This window comes from Patagioenas fasciata, chromosome 3, assembly GCF_037038585.1.
Source record: "Patagioenas fasciata isolate bPatFas1 chromosome 3, bPatFas1.hap1, whole genome shotgun sequence".
In the NCBI taxonomy this organism is placed as follows: Eukaryota; Metazoa; Chordata; class Aves; order Columbiformes; family Columbidae; genus Patagioenas; species Patagioenas fasciata.
Window position 1 is genome coordinate 92543522 of NC_092522.1, and position 23706 is coordinate 92567227.

Here is a 23706-nt window from a genome sequence, read left to right on the forward strand (position 1 = left end):
TTTAAAAGGTGTGTATGTCTGACTGCTGCTGATGGAATGAGCACTGTGCCTGCACTAGTATCTGCAGCCCTGCACCTCACACGAGGACCACATACACACCTCCCATCTGTAATGACCAAAGTTGTTTCTCAAGCCAGACCAAGTTGAACCAATGCCCCTTCTTGAGGGCTTCAGCAAAGAAAAATTCATTCCAACTTATTTACACAAATGTGGAAGAAAGGCTGCAAGTTCTTATGGCCTGAAGTCAACTTGCCCAGCCACCTTCCCCTGCAAGGACCCCTGTAGCTCAGTAAGCAGCTCTTAACATCTCCTTCAATGCTGCTCCTGCTGAACCAAGAGATACTGGCAAAGGATAATTAGAGCTTCACAAGAGTATTTGTGTTTTCATTTTCCATCTCATACCATTCCTTCCGCAGTGGAGGAAGGAGTGGCTTTGCCTCCTACTGCCTACCCCAGACTGGCCTGAAACAAAGGCAGGTTCAGCAGCCACTTGCAGCACCCCCCTAGCTTGCATAGCTCCACTAAATAACAGCCCTTCCTTCCCTTAAATGACTAAATAGAGCTTTGCTTCATGCAGCTGGAGTCACTCACACTTCTCACAGGACCTCACAGCTTCTGGGATGTTTAGAAGAAACCATCTTGCTCTGCAAAATCCCTTGCAGGTACACAGCTGCGTTGGCGCAGGCACGCAAGGCATGCTTTAGCCCTTTGGACCAAAACAGCCTTGAAAGCAGGCCTGTGCACGATATCTGCATGAAGCAGCAGGCCTGGCCTGATCACCACAGCCACCCCAGCAGACCTACACCACACACTAACCATGTGGTCACCAGGCACTGGCACTGTGGGACTTTTCCTCCTACCCTCCCTGGCCATGCTCAGTCCACGGGGCTAAGAAAATGGTGCTAGGACCACAAACTGTAGTTCTGCCTCCACAGACATTTTTCAAGCAAGTCATCCCAAGAGAGAGACATTAAAAGCAAATGGGCCAGAAACAGAAACTCATTCTTGCTCCAATGAAAGTTAAAGCCTCCTCCTCCCCTTGTGTATGCCTTGGGGGAGGACAGGGTGTTAACTTCTGAAGTTTGTTAATTTTTTTCTGTCGTTTTTATTCTCAGTACTCAGAATCTGCTACATAGTATTTGTCTACATACACTTAAATGATCCTCTCCCTTGACTGTATCTTCATAAGAACCTCTCGGGGTCTGTAGTATGTTTTAAAACAGCCATCAGTTAAGCATCCTAATAAAAACTTGATAATTACCTAAACAACAAAGGACCACAGATTTCAGTGCACCCCAGTACTCTTTGCAAAAGGATTCCACCCTTGTTCGTGCAGTTATACCTGCAGACTTGGTGCATAATGGGAGCTTGCTCCCTGAGGGAATGTCACCGCCTTCACTCAAGACGTGCAAACTAAGGCTTGTGTCAGAAACTTCTAAATGCACCTTCTTTAGAATAAATCCTTTAAAAAAGGCATCCATATCCAGAGGCAACAGAAGTCACCAGAGAGAGAATTCTGAATATTCATATGGCTCATGCCTTAATATAGCCAGTGCATGCATATGCCTTTAATAGTCCACGTATGTACTTAAACACAAAGTTCACATAAGTGAAGTCAGGAACTAAAAGTTAGGAAATATCAATGTCAAATTTACTCAGACTGGCTCTACTATGCACACAATGAAGCAGGGCTTGTATGGAAAACAATTTTATCATGTAATTGCAATGCTGTGCACCAGTGGAACTATTTTTTTAAGATTTAATTTTTGTTTTCCAGATCTGATACCCTGCCCCCTTCATTTTTTAAAACTTTTTTCACTGCAGAAATAAAACCAAAATCTTTTTCTTGGCTATAAAAAATAAAATTCCACATATGGTGGAACCCCCCAAAAATAAGTGGGATTGGAGAGAAGCAGGAGCGTGAACCATAACAAAATATTTTTTAAAAATAAATAAAAGAAAGAAAAAAGTAAATGCTTTGTCACTGTACTGTTTGCCATATTTACTAAAAATTCACATTTGAGGAAGGGCTGGATTCTCAAAAAGGTGTCTCTTGCAGCCAGTGCATTTGGGATATGGAAGACTAAGGGTGAAAAAAAGCTGTACTTCAGCAAATTGCTCCCTAGAAGGCAGTTAATCACTAAGCTTAGGTTGGAAGGGTGAGTGTATTATTAACTAGTTTTTCAGGGTTTTTCAGATCAGTATTATAAGGAGAGACTGAAAGCACTCAATATTTTATAAAGTTTCTTCTTAAACATCAATGATGCTCAGCATAACTGCTCTCTAACAGAGAAGAAAAAATTAACTTGGGTTTCACACATCCTGGAGATAAACCTCAACTAGAGAACAAAAAGCGAGAATATGTTATAAGTCTCAAAGTAATGTTTGACAAAATTACTGGAGAACGCATTTTTAAGTCTTATATTTCTCTCACTAAGACAACGACAACATTTTCTCTGATTGGAAGACTGTTTTAACTTGATTGAACAGTACTTTGCTGGAATCTCAGATTACTTCCGTAATCTCATTCAAAATTTCAATTCCTTGACTAGGGCACTGAGGTGCGAGGACATCTCGATAAAATCACTGTGACAAATGCACAGATTAAATGCATTTCCCTAACAATCATTATGTGCAGAGAATACAGGTACCAGCTTTGAAAAGTTTGAACCCATGTAATGTTTGCAAAAATACAAGCAACTGGAAACAAAGTTACCAGCTTGGTTCCACCTATAATGACACTGCAGCATCTAAGTCAGATCATAAGCCTCAGGTCTCATCTTCTTGTTCCTTATGGAACAGCTGTACCAGCTGTATTTCCTGTCACGGGATATAAATACTAACCCTTATTCCAAAACAGGAATTGCAGTTAAATCACCTAAACAACTTTCAAAGTCCTAGTCTCTATTTTAAACGAAGAACAATAGAAGATACTTTTGCCTACTATTCACAAAGTTCTCAACATTCACCAACCAGTGAACACCATAGGAAACATTCAAAAGAATTGCCTTCATCAGGTTTTCAGGACAGGGAGTCTCTGTGATTTTCTCACACAGAGCAACAGCAGCAAAATCAATATTTTGTCTAACAGGTCCCTGAAAGCTGAGGCTTGGGCTTACTCACCTTTCTTGGTACTCCCCAGATTTGAATACTGTATTTGTTTCCACAGATCTAACTATAAAATGTTTAACAAAATGAAAGCCCTGCAGCTCAATGCTGAAGTTCATTACAGAAGTTCACCTCAAAACTCCTCCAGCAGCACTCCTGTATCTGACTCACTATAACCTATTCCCTTTTCCAGTGGCCCCAACGGGTCCAGATTCCAGACTCCCGTTTTGAGAAGGTTGTCTTAAGATTTATTTTCAATTACCTGTACTTCCACAGGAATGCCATCTGAGAAACGAGTTATATGCAGGAAAATGCAGTCAAATACTGCTGATAAAGCAACTAATTATTTTGCTGCACTATAAAAGATACAGCTAATCGCCATGATGCTGAGTGCAGTTGAACCTGATGCAGTTAGGTGACATCTGATACATATATATATATATAGATGAACTCAAGTAACAGTTGTATGTGAGAATAATGTAACTAAGACTTCCTCTAAAGCATCCAACTGAAAAGTAAAAAACACAATAAATGATGTTTAACGTGGCCTACTTTAAGAAGTTTAAAGGACTAGTAGAGGTCATACATAAATTCAAGCAAAAAAGCCAAACAAAGACTACACGGAAGAAAGAGGAAGCTTGTAAGGAAACAATATTCTCTTCTATACAGATATGTTTTTCAAGAGCATAATTTAGTTTTGAATTCATAACTTACAATTATCTTCTACATCCTTTTTGCTGTCCTCTTCTGCAGGAAACACTTGATTGATAGCAGCCTGGAAAGTCTGTTAGATTAAAAATATTAACATTGTCAGAATTCCATAAAAATAGAAATATAGTTCAAAGATGTCTGATGCAATGATACAAGTGAGTGCACTGTAATGGTGCATTGTTTAAAATGAAGTTGCCAGTATTATACTTCAGCATTGGAAGTTTTACTGAGTCACTAGATGCAGCTAGGAGCTGCTGCATTTACATGATTACACTACAATATAAAAATGCACTGTAATATATATTTTTATTGTAATTATATTGATGCTCATTTCCAAAATTGCATGTAATATTTTAATGTTGCATAATATAAAAAATAAGGATAAAAAAGTACTGCAAAGGGAACAGTATTGTAAAAGACACACAGCTTCCTCAGTTTTGCAAAGAAGCACAAAGAATAAAAATCAAATTATTAGTTCAGTTGAAGGACTGTGCTATCATTATCATACGCAGTTTTAAAACATTCCTACTTAAAACATAAATGTTCAATACATAATGTCCTCTGTATCCCAAAATACTGTAGCTCTGGTTGTTGCTTGTTGGGTTTTTTTCTTCAATAAATCAATACTGAAGTAAAACAAGACCTTCCTTCAACTCCTGTATTCCAGTTATACAAAACATCCATGTATCAAGCGTTCATGTCCAACTGGAAAAATTCATAACAAAAGCAACATTGTTTCTTCTTTATTCTCCAGAAATCATAATTTATATTGTTGTAAAAAGGAAGGAAAAACATCCTAGCATACACGCGTTACAGCATCTGCACAAAAATACCTATTGTAAGAGGTATTTAATTATACTTTTTTGTTTACCATAGTTATAGCTTGCTTCAGCTACCTATGAATGAGCAAAAATTCTGCTGTACCAATTAAAAACGATAGCTGCCACGCTGCTGCAAGCACCGTCTTGTTTTTCCCCATGGAAAAGGAGACAAGAAGTCTAGTCTAATATTTGAAAAGGCAACCAACCGGATCTAAAAGAATGAGCTTAATAAACAAACATGTTTGCTCGTTTAACATTGTACTCAGCAAGACAGTCCCAGGAGAAAAACCTCACAAGAAATTTAGGAGAAATACAGCAACTTGCTTCAGCTTTGCTTCAGTACAACAGACACAATATGTGAGCTCTTATAGCTTACACCACCCAGAATGGCCACAAATTCCAACTCCCTTTGAAGTGGGAAGGGTTAAAAATGTCTCAGGGCAGAACTAATTACTGCCAGTCAGAAAACAGTAAGTCTACGATATCTCTTCCCTACAAAGTTCACATAAAGTATGCAACTTGTAGTCATAAGAAATTATATTTTGTCATCCCTTTGTCTAATAAAGAAAAATACGCATAAGAAGCTTTCCTGAGGGAAACAGAGCTGCTTGATGATGGTGGAACATCTGAATGTCCACCAGACCAACTTCCTCCAAAATATCCTTTATTAAAGCTTGGTGGAGCCATGGAGGACCTGGATGTCTTTAGCTACCCCAAAAAGTTGCCGGCTGCTATTTAGAGTTTTAGCAGGCCAGAGATTCCACTCCCTTTCCTCTCACTCACAATACTGAAGTTAGAACATACTACCATAATAATTTTCTCTGCAAGTTTCTCAATGATAGAGGTGTACCTTGTTGGGTAAAGGTGTATTTGAACACAACAGTTTCCCACATAATAAGTTCCCTGTAGCTGAAACAGTGGAAAAGTTTAAAAAGAGTATGACTGGCTTCATGAAAATCTAACTTCACTTCTTGTTCTTGTCTGCTGATGTATAACTCAAGTTTAACCACTAACAAAGCCAGAATTTTTTTTCACAAAAGAGAAAAAACACAAAACCCAGCTACTCTGTAAGACTCTTCACAAATCTATGATACTTGAACATTTCATGGATCTAAAGCCAACCATACCAGGTCTGTCCCAGAAGAGGAAATAAACAATGAGAATTCATGCTGTATTATGTCCTCCTTTTTTACATTAAGTGTCAACTGCAAATTAATTTATAGAATATTTCAGAAGCAATATAACATCAGCAATAGGAAGAAGACTAATTTGAACACTGATGTTTTTCTGTTTCAACCTGTCAACAAAGAATTTCACTCCTGTTTGTCACAGCTGTACTACTGCTTTGATCACTTGTTATGTAGGTAAGTACACTAGCTAGATGTGCAGAGCTCTAAGTATCACCAATTACTACTAAAATCTAACATATTAAACAGCAAAATGAGCAAGGTATACCAGGTTCTATAAATAAAAAATTATCCAAATATATTCTTTACTATGTTGTCTCATTTTTTTTTTTAACATTTATGGTAAGGAGAAAACACTTCAGGCATTTCGTGGAAGACTTTTGCTTTAAGGCATAGCTTAGAATAAACTTTTCTAAGAAAATGGAGAGGGTATTAATCTTATTAGACGCTAAATAGGGCTCAGGAGGCAAAACCAAGGGTGTAGGAGGTTTTTATAAAGTTTTTTTTTCCCTCTTTGTAATGAAACAGCCCTTCAAATCCAATGGTAATCTTAACTATTCTCCCAGAAATTAGATGAGTGAAAAAAGATATCTTTCCACTCAAGCAAGATCTTCTTTCTACCATGTAATCCAATACACGTAACCATGCCTCCCTTTATCCGCTCCAGATACAGACAGAAGACATCCTTATTCTCAGCTGCATTTCACAAACCAACGTAAAGCAGCACAAATAGTGCGTAAGGCAGACAAGAACATGCCTCATTCGAACAAGCAAGCTGTGCTCACTGCTAAAAAAAAAAGAAACCCTTAGTTTGAAACACTGAACTTTGGACATTCTGATCCTTACTTTCAAAGTACATTTATTCGTTTATACTCAGCCTGGAAAAATACCTTTCTGGTTATTCACAGCATACCAGAGCAGGTGCCCCGCAAAGCCCTCCATGACCCTTCAGAACTGGCGCAGAGCCACAAGGAGCCTCTCAGTTGACCTCAGGAGGGGTGTCAGCAGGTGCCTGCAGTACCTCTACCCTCCCAAAAACTGACAGCAAACCACCACTGCCCAATGCTCAAGGAGACAGCAGCTTCCACTCCTCAGTGCCACAAATATCCCAGGGTGGCATCTCATGGTGCAAGTCCCTCTGATGCATCGCTCCCTAATCACTTTACTTGGATTTTCTGTCTCCAATAAAAGATTAAATTCCCAGTTTGGCAGTTTTCCTGTCATCTGCCTTCTCCTTGTCACATCACCAGGCAGCACAACAAAGAAAGATATAATGCAGCAGGGCCTGAGGTTAGGATTCCCAATACATTCAAAAAAGTAGACGAAATGTGAAAGAAGTAGAAGAAATGTAAAAGCAATGCTAATTGAGTTCAATAACTGGCTGCCTTTCTACCCGCCTCCTTCCTTGTACACCAGCATGACACTAGTGGTGGGACACAGACCAGGGCTCCTGGCCCCATCCCCTGCTCCAGTTTGGAGCCCATCCTCAGGGCAGTGCTCCAACCCTCGGTGGGACCACGCTCATTAGCAAACCACTCTCCAGTTTCTCTGTTTTCTTTCCAGTCATGGCACTTATTAGCCTTGCAAGCCCACAATCTAGTTTGCAGGGAGCAGCTCCCATTATGTCACACACACATCCTCTGTTCTGGTAACATGCTCCTGCAGCTTGGATTACTCTTCTTTGAAGGGTGCAGGTTGGGTGACTCAGAACCCCACCTCCCCTTAGACATTCAGCCTCAGCACCGAAATGTAAATGCTCTTGTTAACTATACATGGGCTGCAGCACCCAAACCTGCTGTTGCTGGGTTCTAAGTAAATCAGTGTGCTGCTCAACTACCTTCTTGGTTTCACAATGCAAAACAATTTACAGCCACACTGGCCTCAGGTCCTCATCCTCCTGCCACCTCTTGCTGCCATCCTGAAAACTTTCCACTTCTTCATTTTGAGGTGGATCCATTCTGTGACCTCATTTGCTGTGTCACGCAAAGCTCGGCGGGCAGAGCTGAGCAGGTGCCAACACCAAAGCCGGCTATAGGTGAGGAAGGGAAGGCAGATATTAAGGCATCATGAAACTGCTATCTTGCAGCATTTATTGGAGTTATTATATATTTTAATTAACCATTAAGCAGTATAAGAGGCTACAATCAAACATATGCATACTCATTTCCTTTTCAGCCTGTGATCGCTGGTGAGCTACCAGTGCCTACAGAGAATACCTATGACATGTTAATGACCCAGATTAAAAAATAATAATAAGTTACACTGCCCAGATATGTTTACAAGATCAGGTAACTCCTCTCCTCCCTGTAATTATCGTGGGTGACTCTGGAGCTGCTGGATCACTCCTTCTTATGGAGGAGCACTTCTGAACCATAATTTTAAGTAAACAAAGTTGATAATAATGGGTATTGATGCTGACTACTTCAAATTAATTGTCTAAGTGCACAAGAACAGTCGTCTTAAAAAGACAAAAAGCAACAAGAAACATTTCACCTCTATTTATATAAGTTTGATAATTAGAAATATAGGACCATAATCTCTACAGTAAACTGTGAAGCATTTGTTCCCTTAGATGAATGGACATTAGGCCCTTAATTGACCTTCTTAATTCTAGAAAACAGCCAACAGCAGAACAGCGAACTTTCTAGATAAAAGAGATTGTTTGTTATGAACCATGAAGCAAAATACTTGTATTTTAGGATCTTTTTTTTGTTTCACAAATATACATACATATATATATATGGTCCCTGAAAGGAGTACATGTTAGAAATAGTGACTCAGGAATCTCCTTATTGCTGGTTTCTGTTTCAATGTACAGACTTCCTCTTTACCAGATCAGAACCATTTGGGAATAAAAACTTAAATAGGTGTGGGGGTCAAAATCTTTTAAGTCAGTCAAAGACTACTTAGTCATAGTTTTGGAATATTTCATATTCTTGTCTGAATAATTTTTTCTTCCCCAAGCTGAAGAACACATACTACTACTACTAAACCTACAGACTTTCTCACACACAAAAATCAAACGTTACAGTTGCTTTATCTTTCTAAAGAAACCAAAATCAACTTCCCCTCCAAGATGTAGCCTATAAACATTCCTCAGCAAAAGGAAGGACTGCTGCATAACCTTTTGACCTGTGACAAGGAATTCTCTATTATTGTTCATGTGAAAGAAGACACTACAAAAATTTTTGTCTTTTCCATACGTGAAGATTCAGAAAGGACAAAATTGTTAGAAAGGGCACATATCACATATTCACAAATACCAAAGTGGCAACTTTTAAAACAGTGTCTGATCTTATTCCAGCTAGTAAAAATCAGGATGCTGATCATCTGAATTAGGATAATTGATAGATACAAGGTACTTCATATAAAAGCTGACATTTAATTACAACATACTGAATCTGAAAGATGTCATGACAAATAAAGCACTTCAAACTCACTAATTAGGATGTATTAGGACTTCATTTTGAAAGTTACATTTATTTTGTCTTTGATTTGATGTAAAAATTCCATAGGACCTTTGTTTGACATCATGTCACTTCTCAAGGTACTTGAGGTAAGAGAATTAATCTCTCAATCTTCATGAGTCTAACAGTAAAGTGCCTAATGTAAGCCAGTCTAGGACATCTGTGTAGGACACTCCCTCTATGCATTTAAGGGAAAACAGAGAAGCTAATTGCAACAGTAGACTCTTAACCAGCCTCTTATTTAGAAAAATATACAGTACTGAATCAAATGGCTGTGGAGATTCAATCCTTCTGTCTTTCAGAAGCAAGTACACACATGGAGATAACTGACAGAGAGCAAACACTTCTTATCAGTGGGATATTTCATTTGCAATGCAAACTAAAGCTAAAGAAAAATCCTTAGCCAGAGAAAACCAATTTCCCATTCCTTCAGATTGTGTGCAATGGTAGATATTGGTAAAGACTTGGCCTAGAGGTAAAATAGTTTTTGTAAGGTTCTTCTCCATTCCTTTGCTTCTGAGACACTTACCTTGCCTTTCTGATTCAAAGGTTCAATAGTTAAGTTGTCAGTTCCAATGTCCACAATCATCCCCATCTGAAACCCATCAGTTGGGTGTGGAGCCCAAACGGGCTTCCCGTCCTCCATTGTGGGATCTATCCACTATTTCCTGTAACAAAAATAAGATAAAAATTAAACAAAACAAAACAAAAAAAAACACTGTATACAATTTTAGTAAGCTATTAGGATTCACTGTACAAACTTTAGTTTATGTTTATTCCTGGTATTCTGTGTGGAAGGAGCCAGCCTGTCAGAACAAGATTCTTCCAGCCTTTTTCCAGCCTGTGACACTTGGCTTACAGAGGACTCTGCAGACCTGGCTACGGAGAAGATTCAAGAACAGATCAGTTTTAAGTGGGTCCACAGACTAATCTCTACAGCTCCTTCTCCAGTTTCCCTAATGTGTGAATCAAAAAGGCGGTCTATCTCACAATCAAAAAAGAAGTACAAGACATTCAAAGCTAAGATTCTACCAGGAGTATGTATATACATACATATACATGTATATACATGTAAACACATAGACACACATGCACACAGCGGGTCATATGATTAATATATATTTGTCTATACCTGATTCGGTGTGTAAATACTTGAATTTCTGTAACAGGCACATGTCAAGGCATGTGAGCAGAAACACAGTCTCTTGTCATTTCAGACAAAGAATGTGCCCACTCTTTTCATGTGGCTGGGCATATGGCTCCTAAATAACCCACTAATATATTCAGTCACAATTGATTTATCGTATTACAAGGTTTTGAGGACTGACCTCTGATACTGTGACATTACAACTCTGCCTCTTAAGGAACATCAACCTTACCTTCTATAAAAATATTATGTGAAAATCATTTTAGAGGAATCTACAGTCTACAAGTGAAATATATGCAAAGGCCAAAACATTCAAACTTTATATTCCCCAAGTTTTGCAGTTAAATAAGCTCCCAATTAAAAGAAGTATTTGATTGTGTGCAACGCTCATTGAACTAACCAGGAAAGCTGCCAGGATTGGCACACTCTGAATGGCTAACAGTGCCATTTGAAATATGCTGAATTAGTTCTCTCTTTTTTTTTTTTTTAATACTTTATAGACCTCACCCTAATAAGAATAGGGACCCCATATGGTTTGAAAGCCTCACTTCTCCTGGCCATTTCTTACTCCCCTCCAAAACTCATCCACATACTAAACTGACATTTTAGTAATTCCGAAATTTGTAAAAAGCAGCTCATATCACCAAGATGTAACTTGCCTCTCTCAGCATGAATAAAATGAGCTTGCCAAGCAGCAAAGAAAACACTGCCGGCAAACTCCAAGAGTCTGTAAGCTAGGAAACATGTCCCACATTTTTCTTTTCCCGCATCTGAAGGAAAAAGGAGCTTCAAAATTTCTCACAACCAGAGCTGCTATAAGCAGCAGCAAGGAAAAAGAGTCATGGGCCCACCAGAAAGCTGTACAGCCATGAGCTGAAACGGGGACTCTCGTCCCACAGAGGATCTGCCAGGACATGCTGCACATGACCTGCTTTTTGCTGTCTCCAACGGCTTTAGAAAGGTTTGAAGGGAAGGAAAAAGCTTGCTGTGACTGCTTTGAGAGTGCTGTCGGTCTTAACATCCTGCATGTCAAGGAATAAGACAATTTGCTGTTAACTTTAATGTGAAATCATAGAAGACATAAAAGTAATTTAAAGCAAAGACTTAAAATGTAAAGTCAAATATTTTTTAAATGAAGTGATGTTCTGAAGAGATGGAAATAACAGATATAGAGTTCTTAATCTAGTGTTGGTATCTGGTTTTGTTTTTAAATTTACTCAATCAGATTTTTTCTCCCTGGATGCAGTTCAGGATGCAAGAAACTCATGAAGACTTTAACAAATGTTTCTAGTGTACTCTACTCATGTAGTTCATGTTATTTAAGATGTTATAATTAATACAGGAAAACATGCAATTTACTTTTCTCTCATGAACAAAGCATATTAACTTCTTTTAACTACTCATAGAAAGTTCACATTCTGAAACCTCTAGTGTCACATTCACTCCTATTTCCTTCAAACCCTTTGCCACATCCCCTGAACTCTACAGAACGCCTTCATCTCCATCATGTGTTGCCAGCATCGTGCAATAAATCCTTTTAAAACAACATCTGTATTCACTCACAATTCTTTACTTTAGGATACTGCAAGTCAGATCTAGCATACATCAGTTTTATGGATTTTTTTTTTTTTAATTTTTATTTTTAAGCTAGATCTGACCTCTGAGTACAAGTGCTGTTGCGGGCACAGTTGCTAAACAGCTGAGTTTATTTCTGGATATAACCAGGCCTTCATTTCTTCACAAGCCTATTATTTGCTTTTGAAATGCTAGTTCAAATTAGTACTTAAGTGATAAGTCACACAACCACTAAAACACAGCTCTCTTTTTACATCCCAAGTAGCATGGCAAGGGCTCCGACTAACCATGTCACACAAGAACCAAACCCTGAAATTACTGCCAAAATTTCTGCCAAAAGGTAGAATCTGATCAACCCAATTAGCGTCCAGAGGCTTACTGACATGGGCTTTTGCATTCTTAGGTTTGTATTCTTAAGCCTACTTCATGATTTATTAATAAATTAAGATAGGGGAGCATCATGAGCTACAAAAATACTCCTGAAGGACAGAGCAGTGATTGAATTCAGCCACCACCAGGAAATGCATGTTTAAGAAAAACACCTGAGGCTTTGCAAGCATCTAAGAAGCCATTGGGTGAAAGCATCTAAATACAAGTGTAGTAGCTACTCACGGGACAATTACTTTTAATAAATACAGTCTTCTGAGAAGTAACACAAAACCAGTTGTAACATTTTGGTTTCGGCATCACTCCACCTATCAGCTGGATCCTGACAGGTAGCACATTAAAACTGGCTACCGAAACCCATCAGGTCATACCTGCTGTATTATTTACCTCTTCAGCTGAGATATATGCTGTTGCCCTTGAGACAGATACATGAATCTATTCCTGAACCAGTTCTTGAACAGGTGGCTTCCAGCCCAGCATTTTAAGGTGAAGAGAAGTAAAAAAAAAAAAGCTGAAAGTTCAGCTACCTGATATAAGTCCTTTAGAAAAATAAACCAGCATTTTTTCAAAACATGAAACTATGTTTTACTGATGAAAACATACATATCACAGAGTAGAAACTAGGAAAATCATAGATTTGGATGGAGAACCTACAAATCCTATTTTCCCTATTAAAAAAAAACAGCCCTAGTCTGGTTAGATCATTCAGTAATAGCTATCAGTAGGAACATTTTTTTTTTTTTCCCATGTGCATCCATCCAAATCAAATCTACATGCAGCCAGCTTCACTACACTGCTGAAAAAGCACACCATTTCTGAAAATTATGAAAGCAGAAAGACCCATATCCAGGCTAAAAGCACTAAGGCAACAAATTTGAGAGCCACAGCACCAAACAAAAGGAGTCACCTGAATGGTGCTTCCAAAGGGCGTATATATGTCCTCAATATATATTAAAGTAGTTGATTGTAAATTGCCAGGTCATTTTGGTCTCCACAATTAAGACATCTTCCAACACAAAGGAGAGAACTCACCAAGGTTACACTTGTAACAGGAAGGCCAGACGCCTTTTTTCTACAGTCAATAGAAAAAGAGACCAGGAACCCCGTACTGGAGTTGGTCTCTCCTGTCGGGCAGGAGAAGGACAGTAATAAAACAAGCCTTCATCTGAAGCTGGTAAACTTAATAACTATTCCTTCAAATGTCAGATTTTACATTTTTATAATTGGCAAGTGGTGCCTTAATCATCAGTAACAGTATTCAACACATCCAGCACTGGCTAAACACCAGTAGCCAGCAGTTCGAACAGCTTGCCAGACAAAACTATACTGCATTCCCCAGACTACAATGGCAAGAAAAACACCTGCCAGCTCTTCTTTAATTTTTTCTGTACTATAATTTCCTCTTTTAGAGAATGTTTAATGATGTTTCTCAAAAAAAAAAAAAAAAACTAAGTAAAATATTGAGTATAGGAAACAACTAAGAATTCCTCAGTCAAAAGTTGGTACTTAACTATTACTGATTTTAAAATAACGTAACACAACTACATTTTGGTTTTGTAGAACATTCAGTAGGAAATCAAACAGAACCATCAGGTGAAAGAATTCTAGGAAGGCAAAATATAGTAATGCAATGTTAAGCTTGTTACCAGAGTCCAGAGGCAGGTATTTCCATGACCTGACTCTATTTGCTATCCTATGAACAGATGACTATACTAGAACACTGTACTAATTGCTGAATTAACTAATTAAAACAAATAAAAAATTTAAACTTCATTAAACAACTGATGGTATCTCATTAGATTGGCTAAATCCAAGGAAAATTACCTAGTCAGAATAGGTATAGTAGCTAATTATTGCAGGAGAATTACATACATTATTTTACATTAAAAAAAAAAAATCTACCATTTGGTGCTTACGAGTTGCTCAAAATTCTACAGGTTACACTAAGCACATGAGAATGTTTTGGGAAAGGTCCCGTGAGCATAGATGACAGATCAGATAGAGGAAAACATCAATACATAGTGGTAGCTTACTGACAGTCAAGTTACTTTTTCAGCCTTAGTTCACTGTTTAACTGAAACTTGAACAAATCAAAGCTTAGGCAGCATTCAGCACTCTACTGCAGGTGACACAATTTTCAAAGGAACTGTAAATACAGGACAGAGATTATTTTATTTTTGAGCTAAATACAATACAGTCAAAACTGCACTATTTAACTGAATATCAAACCCATTGAATCTTTATTTCTTATTTACTTTTTCAATTCAATATAAAACTTCTTTGCACTAAATCACTCCAGTTTTCTTCATTTTACTTGTTATAACATCAGTGAGGTAACAGTGTCAAGCTGAGACTTCTGCCAATCCAGAAAAAAAGAAAACAGGCTAGAATACAGCATAGCACAAACGCATCTTCAAAAACAATTTGCCTTGAAAATGTTAATGCTGACATGTTAATTTCCAATATATTTTGTAGATGCATGCAAGTAAAACAAAAAGATAGAGTTCACGCATCTGAGAATTACTAGATAAAGACTTATTTTAAAGCTACGTGCTCTGATTGCCAGAGACAATCTGAACACAACAGCTGATGGAATAATTCTCATGACATGCTAATTTTCCTGCATATTTGCATGTATTTGCATGTTTTCGATACTGAGCAGCTAGAAACTTTACTGTAGCGCTTCTGTAACCATCACTCTTTTGTATTTGTATGCACTTTGTATCCAACATTCACATAGGAAATACCTACTCTGCTGTGGTGTTTACTGCTGAAAAAGTTTCTGAAAAGACAAGCCAGTCCTCCATGTTTAAATCAGAGGAGAAATGTCATTTTATTTTCTCCATATTAAACGTAGCAATTCCCAATTACAAAAAACTTTGGGACTTCAGAAATGCAAGCCTGCAACACTCCGTATCATTTCTCAAACGCCTTCACCTGGAACATCCACAGTCCAGGAAGAAAAAATTGTAAAAAGTAGAGGTGGTGTGGTAGGGAGAGGATTAGCGAAAGACCTGTACAGTTTCCCCTAAACCATCTCACATTCCTGTGTCCCTGCTGCTGGAGGCATTTTGCCCCAGCTGTGCTCCTGGTTTTGCTCTCTGCTCCTGCCTCTTCCCCTCCTGAACACCTTGAGAAATGCTGATGAGGGCCAGGAGATGGTCTGAGTAAAAGCAAGTACTTTGCAAAAATACACAACTACTTTGTCTGCAAATATTTAAAGGACTGTTGCATCCAAATAAGTTCCTAAAAAGAACAGATAGGTTAACTCAGCTAATGGTAAGAAATTTCCTTCACAGGAACTGAATGTTTCATATTTATCACTATTTCGAAAATGAGGTGTTACATGCGTCACACTGTACACAAGAACTCTTCCAGTTTTGAAATACATTTGTTCCATGCTTTTTCAAATGCGTCATGTTTAATCAATTATCACTTCTGTATGCATACGTACCTTTCACATAACAAAAATTAAAAAAGGATGAGATCATAAAAAAGCACCTACCATAGGAAGCTTATCTAACATAATTCGTATTTTAACCGAACATACTTCTAAAAGGTCAAGTGTTCTTCCAATGTTGTTTACTAACTGCCAAGGGCCTCAGTACCACCTAAGAAACAAAAATAAATACTGTGTGGCCATGAAATCTGCCATTGGAGGCTACAGTGAAGCTCCGAGAAAGCCAGAGGAAGGACAGTTTGGGCAATTGCAACAAACACACCAGCTCTGTGGGTTTGGTGGAAGAAACGAGTATGTAACAGGAGACAGAGACAAAAGGATGGTACATTACATGCAAGCAAAGGAGAAGCAGCAAACGTCCTCACAAACTGTCATGTGTGAGAAGACGAGGAGTGGAGAAGACAGAAGGTCGAAAAAGACTTAGCAAAGACAGCAACACGTGTTTTAGATTGCCTTGCAGATTGATAGTGCCTTGTATTAAATCCTGAGGCAATCCTGATTGTGTTTACACTTGGCCTGGTGTACTTCCATGATGAAGGACCAAGGAATGCATGAAAGGAAAAAAGGAAAAGTTAGTTTCTATAAACCTAAAAGAGTAAACTTAAGGGAACAAGCAGCTTTGATCTGTCACCAATGCCAATACATTTAGCTCTCAGCAAGCTGTAGTATGGAAAGATCTGCTTAGACCTTTAAAAGAAAAAGCCATTGTCTTATGTGAAATCTTGTGAGAGGACCCTACGCAAATGTAACAGTAGTTCTAGCTAGAAGAATTTCAAATCTATCATAAAGCAACATCTGACTTTTCATAAGCCTAATCAAAACTATGAGAGGCAAAAACCTTGGTGGAAAGTCTTCCTGTCTGCCAACAACAGGCACTGCAGAAGCGAGTGACTATGGAGAAGCTTTCCAGGGGGGTTCTGTTTTTTTGGAAATGCACCCCTCACCAGACCCCGCGAGCACTAAAGATCTTTGTGGCACCTGATGTCCCTGCGTCCATATGCACTGTGCCCACCTGCACTCCCCACGGCACGTACTGACTGGATCCGTCGAGATGTGGTTTATGCAGTAGCATCCTACTGCAGTAACAACAAAAAAATCCTCAATACCGTGAAAGCCAGGCTGAAACAGCTCGTGTTTGCAGCAACACAGTTCTAGTTAATTTCTTAATGAAATTATAGCCAGTTTTAAAATTCTGTTGAAATTTAGTACCTGTTTTCATTAGCCAGTATTTGTCCAACTCCAACCACTGTCAGGATTGAGATGAATTTTGTACAACTCTAAGCTTGTAAAACTCTGACCACAGAGGTTGTGGTCTTTTGACTGTGACACTGGGAAGTTAAACTTGATTCGTATCAGGATCAACAACATCTGATGATTTCCTCTGTGATTCTTGGTCTTCTGCCAGCTTTTTAAGCTACTCTTCTCTCAAAACGTTGTTTCTATTTTAGTTCCTATTAACAAAATACAAGGGTTTCTTTCTCAATTCTTTTTTATTACAATAACCTGAGTGGAGCTTCCTGGTGGACCAAGGAAGAAGTATGCACACGCATTTTTGACGAACAGCAATACCTAAGCCAATAATAGCAAAACCCAAAACACAATGCCAAATTGCAGCAAGAAAAAAAAAAATAATCTGAAGTTAAAATTAAAGAAAGAACTCCTCAGTTGTGGTCTGGACACTACTGTAGAAGCTTTACTGAACAGAAGAGAGGACCAGAAAAAACAGATACGGCTAAAAGACCAAGTCTGATAGAGGTTGTTCCAACCAACCAAACTCTCAGACTGTGCAAGTCAGCCCTAGTGAAACCAGAGGGCAGCGAGAAGGGAAGGGAGGAAGTATAAGGCAGAACTCAGCAAACAGACAAAGGCACCAAAGCACAATCAGAGGCATCTTAATCCATCTCACAATGAAGTATAAAGAACACCTAGAAGCAGACACACTCTCTTGTAGATCTAGCTGGAGCAGTTCAAGCTAACGAGGTGAACCCAGGGGTTAACTACCCCTACAGCTGAGTCAACTTTGTGTGAGCACTGCCAGCAGCGCCTCAGCACACTGCCTTCAACCAGGCCCAACCAAGAGCCTCAGCAAGGGCAGGTAACTTCAAACCCCTTCAGCTAGTACTTCAATGGAGCATTTGCTTACACTTTTCCAAGTACTAAGAACAAATACTTCTTGAAGGCTGAGAGTGACTCTCTCTAAGCTAAGGAAGTTTAAATTCTCCTCCTGTTATGCTATTTTCCAGCCTCTCCTTCCCATTCATCGTGTATATCTCATACTCTCCAAAACAGAGTGCCTCATTTCCCCACCCATTGCACCCTGCTGCCAAGTTATTGCTCATCTTCAGGTGACCTAATACTAAGAACTGATGTGTTTATTCTCTTTCAAGACTATGCACCCATTGGTTTCTCTTTGAGCTCTGTATACAAGATAGAACAAAAGCTACCAATCGACCTCAAGCCTGCCAAACAAAAGGAACCTCAGCTCCAGCATAAAAAAGCAGAAAATCAGATTATGCAAATGAAAAAAAAAAAACAGTAATGCAAGCATATATTGCATTTTACATCAGCTTTTGCCAAGCTGATGCAGAAAGGTAGAGGTAGACTGAATCCCAGTAAAGTATTCTAACTTCTATGAACACAGATAAACCCAACAAAATTAATCCCCTCAAAAGAAAATTAGAGGCACATTCCTAACCACCAATTTAAGAAAAAAACAAGACAAAATTCTTTTGAGTGCTTTTGAATTTTTGGTAATTCACCAGCAATTCAAGAACTCTCCACAACTTAACTAATTTTTCAGAAAAATACTTAAAGAAGAAAGCCTACACTGAATCGTGACAATAACATACATTTAGTCCTTTTAGATGAATCATGCTCAGTCCCTGAAGTTCAGGCAACCCTGCAATTCCAACAGAGAAAGTCAAGAGCTGAATGGTAGGTAACCTTAAGCCTATAAGTAACTTTGTTCTCCCTGGCTGCACTTGTGAATGCTTTAGAAATACTCTGGGGACACCCAAGGGGTGACCAGTTCACAACTTGGCCCCTTCCCTGAACTCATTTGTCTTGTCGAGTTTTGAACTTAAGCTATATAAGCTTCTCGCTGCAGTGTAATAAAGCAAAACTAAGAAGTAATACAGAGATAAGAGAGAAAGCAATCTGCACTGAGTTTTATCAGTTTTATAAATACATACGTGTATGAATAACAGAACAAGGAGACACATTTGCATATTTGATTTTAAAGTCCAGCGGTCAGAAAACATTGCCAGACACCACTTCCCGGTACATATCAGAGTGAAAATGGATCTGATATTTTTGAAAAATTAAAAACATATACTCAGCCAGGATCCAAAGTCAAATCAAATAAACGAAGCACTGCAGATGGCAGCATCAAAGGCCGCTGGAGGGTCTGCAGGAAACCTCAGATGCTTGACCTCAGGCCACTGCAGAGAGGCTGGACTGGAAAAAAATATAATTGTACTTCTGTCTTGCTACCAGAATAACAAATAGCAAGTAAATCAAAGGTTTCCACATAGTACTAACTTTGATTTGGCCACTTTATTAAAGAAAAAAATACTACAAACTAATGACAATCAGCATCTGCAGATTAACAGATGAAATCCAGGAACTGTTTATTGCCCTCCCTCTCTGTACAGAAACCACAATTCTTTCAGAGACAGAATGAGTTCCTAAAAATGCTTACAGTACCAGTTTCAATCTCCTTTTCATCTCCCTGTATGAGCTTGTACTTCTTACAAAAAGTACAGGTGTCATTTATAGGCAACGGGCTGAAATACAGATAAATCCTCTATAGACCACAGTGAACTCAGGAGAAACTCCCCTTTCAGAAACAGGTAACTCAATCTTGCCTATGAAAAAAAGACAAAAATCTGCTGCCAAGTTCACAGATGTCATTGATAAAGCAATTCTGAGGAAGGAGACTGAAAGCTTTCTCTTAACATAAAAGAGCATAAGAGCCATTTAAGACAGTCTGTTAAAGCCAAGGACAAAAAAGCTACCCAGACAAAGTGACATAGAACACGTTTTGTCAGCAAATGTGTTGGTTTTCTTGGGAAGATGAGTAGAATGGGCCTGTTACTATGATGCAAGAAAACAGTAATTACAATGAAAGACAGTAATTGCAAAGAGATCATTTACACTACCTCAACCTCAAAGAGAAGATCTGGAATGTATGTTTTAAGAATAAAATCCACCTAAAACCTACAAAAGTGGCGAGAGGGAGGGAACACCTCTCCTATGAAGAAAGGCTGAGAGAGTTGGGGTTGTTATGCCTGAAGAAAAGAAGGCTCCAGAAAGACCTTATTGCAGCCTTTCCATATATAAACAAGGCTTATAAAATGGAGACTTTCTACCAAGGCCTGTAGTAACAGGACAGGTTTAAACTGAAATAGGGTAGATTTGGATTTGACGTAAGAAATTCTTTACAAAGAGGGTGGTGGGACACTGGAACAGGCTGCTTGGAGAAGTTGTGGATGCCCCATCCCTGGAAATACTCAAAGTCAGGCTGGATGGAGCTTTGAGCAACCTGATCCAGTGCCAGATGCCCCTGCCCACAGCAGAGGGGTTGGATTAGATGATCTTCAAATGCCTCTTCCAAACCAAACCATTCTGTGACATTAAAATAACCTTTAATTCTTGTACTATTCCAAATGAGATCGTATTTTCACAAAAGGTAAAGTGCTGTAGAGCCTAAGCATCTGAACAGCAGAAATCAGAAAATATCTGTTCTTAGCTTAGCAGGGAAAACTGCAGACCATAACTTCCACAATCACCACATCCTGACCACAGCTCAACTTTCTCAGTTTTTGGCAAGACACTAGCTCTCTGCAAGGTTTAGAGAAAGTCCCAGGCTTTCCCCAACCTTGGTACAGTCACGCAGCTTATGGACTCTGGACCACAGCTAATCTTTGCTCAGATTTAGCCACAGCCTAAGACAAAGGTACTCCTGCCAGACAAGCTGTTTTGCTTATCGCTAACTCAGTGTCTCTGGGAGCCGCAGAAAGTGACTGATACAGCTCCCATAGCTCCATACTTTCACAGAACACGTGTTGTAGGAATCCAGCTCAAGAACAGCATGGTCACTTCTTGTTCAGAAAATGGTTAGAAGATCTAAGGAAGAAGATTGAGATCAAAGTCCAATTGTTTTTTACTGACTCATTTAAAAGCCTCAGATACATCATCTGAACACTATTAGCTGTCACATATAAAATGTTATTTATTAAATTAACAGGAATGCTGCAAGAAAGCACATCCCTGCTCAAAAGATTCTGCTAAAGTCAACAGTGACTAGAAATTAACAACAAGCATTACCACAAAAAAAAAAAGTTATCAATTTTCTGTCCAACTGCTACAAGATCTATACAAGAGATCAGGCTTGGCCAAACCCATCTTTCAGAAGAAATCTGGGGTAGCTTTAAGGCTTTCAATAGCAAGTCCCATGGTGCAGGCAATACAGTGAATGCACTGTCTCTTCACAGACAAGAGAACCATCCCTGAGGCTGGGAACCATACCCAAACACAGCAACCACAGTCGCACATGGTCTCAATAAATCTGATATGAAATTAAACTGAAAATAACACATGTGGAATCACGGCTACCAGGACCAACCCTTAAGCATAATTACAAATTCTGTACAGAAGCTCATGCAGAGGACAAACCACCACAGTCACATGCTAAGAAGAAGCCTATTTATTTTGGCAAGGAGGCCTGAAGTGGAGTCAAGGAAAGCTTTTAGTCAGGTCATAAATTCAGCCACAAAATACGGCTCAGGTGTTTTTAAATTCAAAACTTCCTGAGCAATTACAGCTGGAAAAAAATTCCTGGGAGAATGAGCATTTTCGTGCTACCACTGCCAGTTCCCAAATGGACTCAGCAGCTCAAAGATAAAAGAATCTACCCATGGCCCTTGAACCTTCATTTCAGACTATGCAAAGTACTTTATACAAAGAGCACACCTCCAGAGGTTAAGAAACTTGTCCGAGGAACACCAGGTGACCAAGTTCTGCCCCACGCAGTCTTCATTTAGATCAACTGGAATAGTGTCAGTCTAGATGTCCAAGACACATCCACTCAATGATAATCTGATGGTTAGGCACTTCTAAGGAGATAGCAGATCTAAGATCAGATGACAGAGTGAAGCTGGCTCTCTGCTTCATAAAAAGATATGGGAATCACCATGACCACTCTTTCCACTTTTCCTCCTTCAATTACATGAATACTTAGTTTCCATTTCATTCTCCTTTCTTTAACAAATATTCCAGAATGTAACATCACTGTGGGGCTAGGATCTTACTACATCAACTCTGAGCAACACCTTTGTTACATGTTGTTGCTTTTTAACCCTTCCTGCAATATTCTGAATTGAACTGCACACATTGTAGAGTAAAACAAATGAAAGTATTAAGTTTTCAAAACCAAAGATGTCTTATAGAAGTCCTGTACAGTCAATTTAAGATATTTCTGGTTTGGATTTTTTTTTTTTTAATTTTTGCACTAATTGTAAATATTTCAATCATCTCCTCTATCTCAATAAAAGGAGTATTTCAGAAATGGAGGGTATATTATTCACAGGTTTTTTTCCAAGTCATTATTTGTCCTGACATAAATTTGAAACATAAACATTAAACTCAATGGATACATCTATGTTAGCAAGTAACACAGGACAACAGGAGCAAACTTGTACAGCAAACTGGCAGCACTGAGGGGCTGGTGTCCATACTACACACATTTTGAGGGTTTTACTAATTCTACTCTGTACCAAGTATCTCTACTCTGGTCCCTCAGACTGAATATGAATTCACAGCTGGAGAACATCAGGTGTTTCTCTGAGTAGCATCTTCCACTCTGGTTTCATCCAAATGGGAACCAGCTAAAACACTACTGGAGATCAACCTCTTCTCATTCTTCATCCAGCTGCTGATGGTTCCTGGCACAGGAAAAGACAGAAATTGCAGACAGTCGCCCTAACAGTCAAAGGACAGGTTAGGCCATTTTTTCCCTTTTTTACCCGCACCTTATCTTCAACTTTTTTGCCATTTTAACCTAAGCTTTATTCTTTAATACTGAGCATTAGTGATCATATAACATATCAACGATACAGCATTACTTAACCAGCAAAAAGAGCATTAAAACAATGCAAAGAAGGTTTCTCATTACTTTTTTTTTTAATAATTTAAACTAAGATATTTTTCCTTCTTCCCTCCCCAAGGACAGATTATTGCTACCACAATACAAAGATTTTGCTTTAGATCTCCAAAGTTCAAGACTTCAAATGTTTGTTTATTTTTAAAAAAGGAGCTCAAACACCAGCTAAACCAAGATTCCCCCTTCAGAGCTCATCTAATTGTAGTGATCTTGCTCCCTAAAAACAAAGCATGACTAAAACTACTTTTAGTTCCCTCTAAATTGTCCCAAGACCTCTCCCCAGCCCCGTTATGGGCACTCACAGGCAGCCCTCGCCCCGTCTGCGGGGTGGACACCCAAAAGTATCGGCAGCTCGTCAGACATCAGGTCTGTCTCAAAGCGAAATGTTGCCTATAGGCTCAGCTGTTAACTTAGCACCAGCTCCCCGTCAGATGATGCTGCTGACTGGAAACCTGGAAGCAGCAGCAATAGGAATGTGAGTAATTCCTGTTCCTGCATGTTCCAACATATAACCCTGCTCAGCTCTCCCGAACAAAGGCTTGCGCTTATTCAACCTCAAAACAATTTTAATAATCGTGTTGTATCTAAAACTGGGGTATGGATTCCTCTCTCTGGAGAAGATTAATCTTCCCAATGCTTGTCAGACAGGAGAGATTTGAAATAAGGCTTTAAGCCAAAAGC

General features: G+C 38.9%; 1 protein-coding gene across 6 annotated transcripts in view; it reads right to left on the minus strand.

Moving 5' to 3' along the window:
• The window catches only part of MYO6 (myosin VI), a 119347-nt gene that overhangs the window by 75318 nt on the left and 20323 nt on the right, over positions 1 to 23706 (minus strand). For all 6 annotated transcript variants that reach the window (XM_071806847.1, XM_065833820.2, XM_065833819.2 and 3 more), the window contains exons 2-3: positions 9824 to 9962; positions 3823 to 3892 (exon numbers count right to left, since the gene is read on the minus strand). In XM_071806847.1, coding sequence (XP_071662948.1) covers positions 3823 to 3892; positions 9824 to 9940 — 187 coding nt within the window. In that variant the 5' untranslated portion in view covers positions 9941 to 9962. The remainder of the gene's footprint in view (positions 1 to 3822; positions 3893 to 9823; positions 9963 to 23706) is intronic.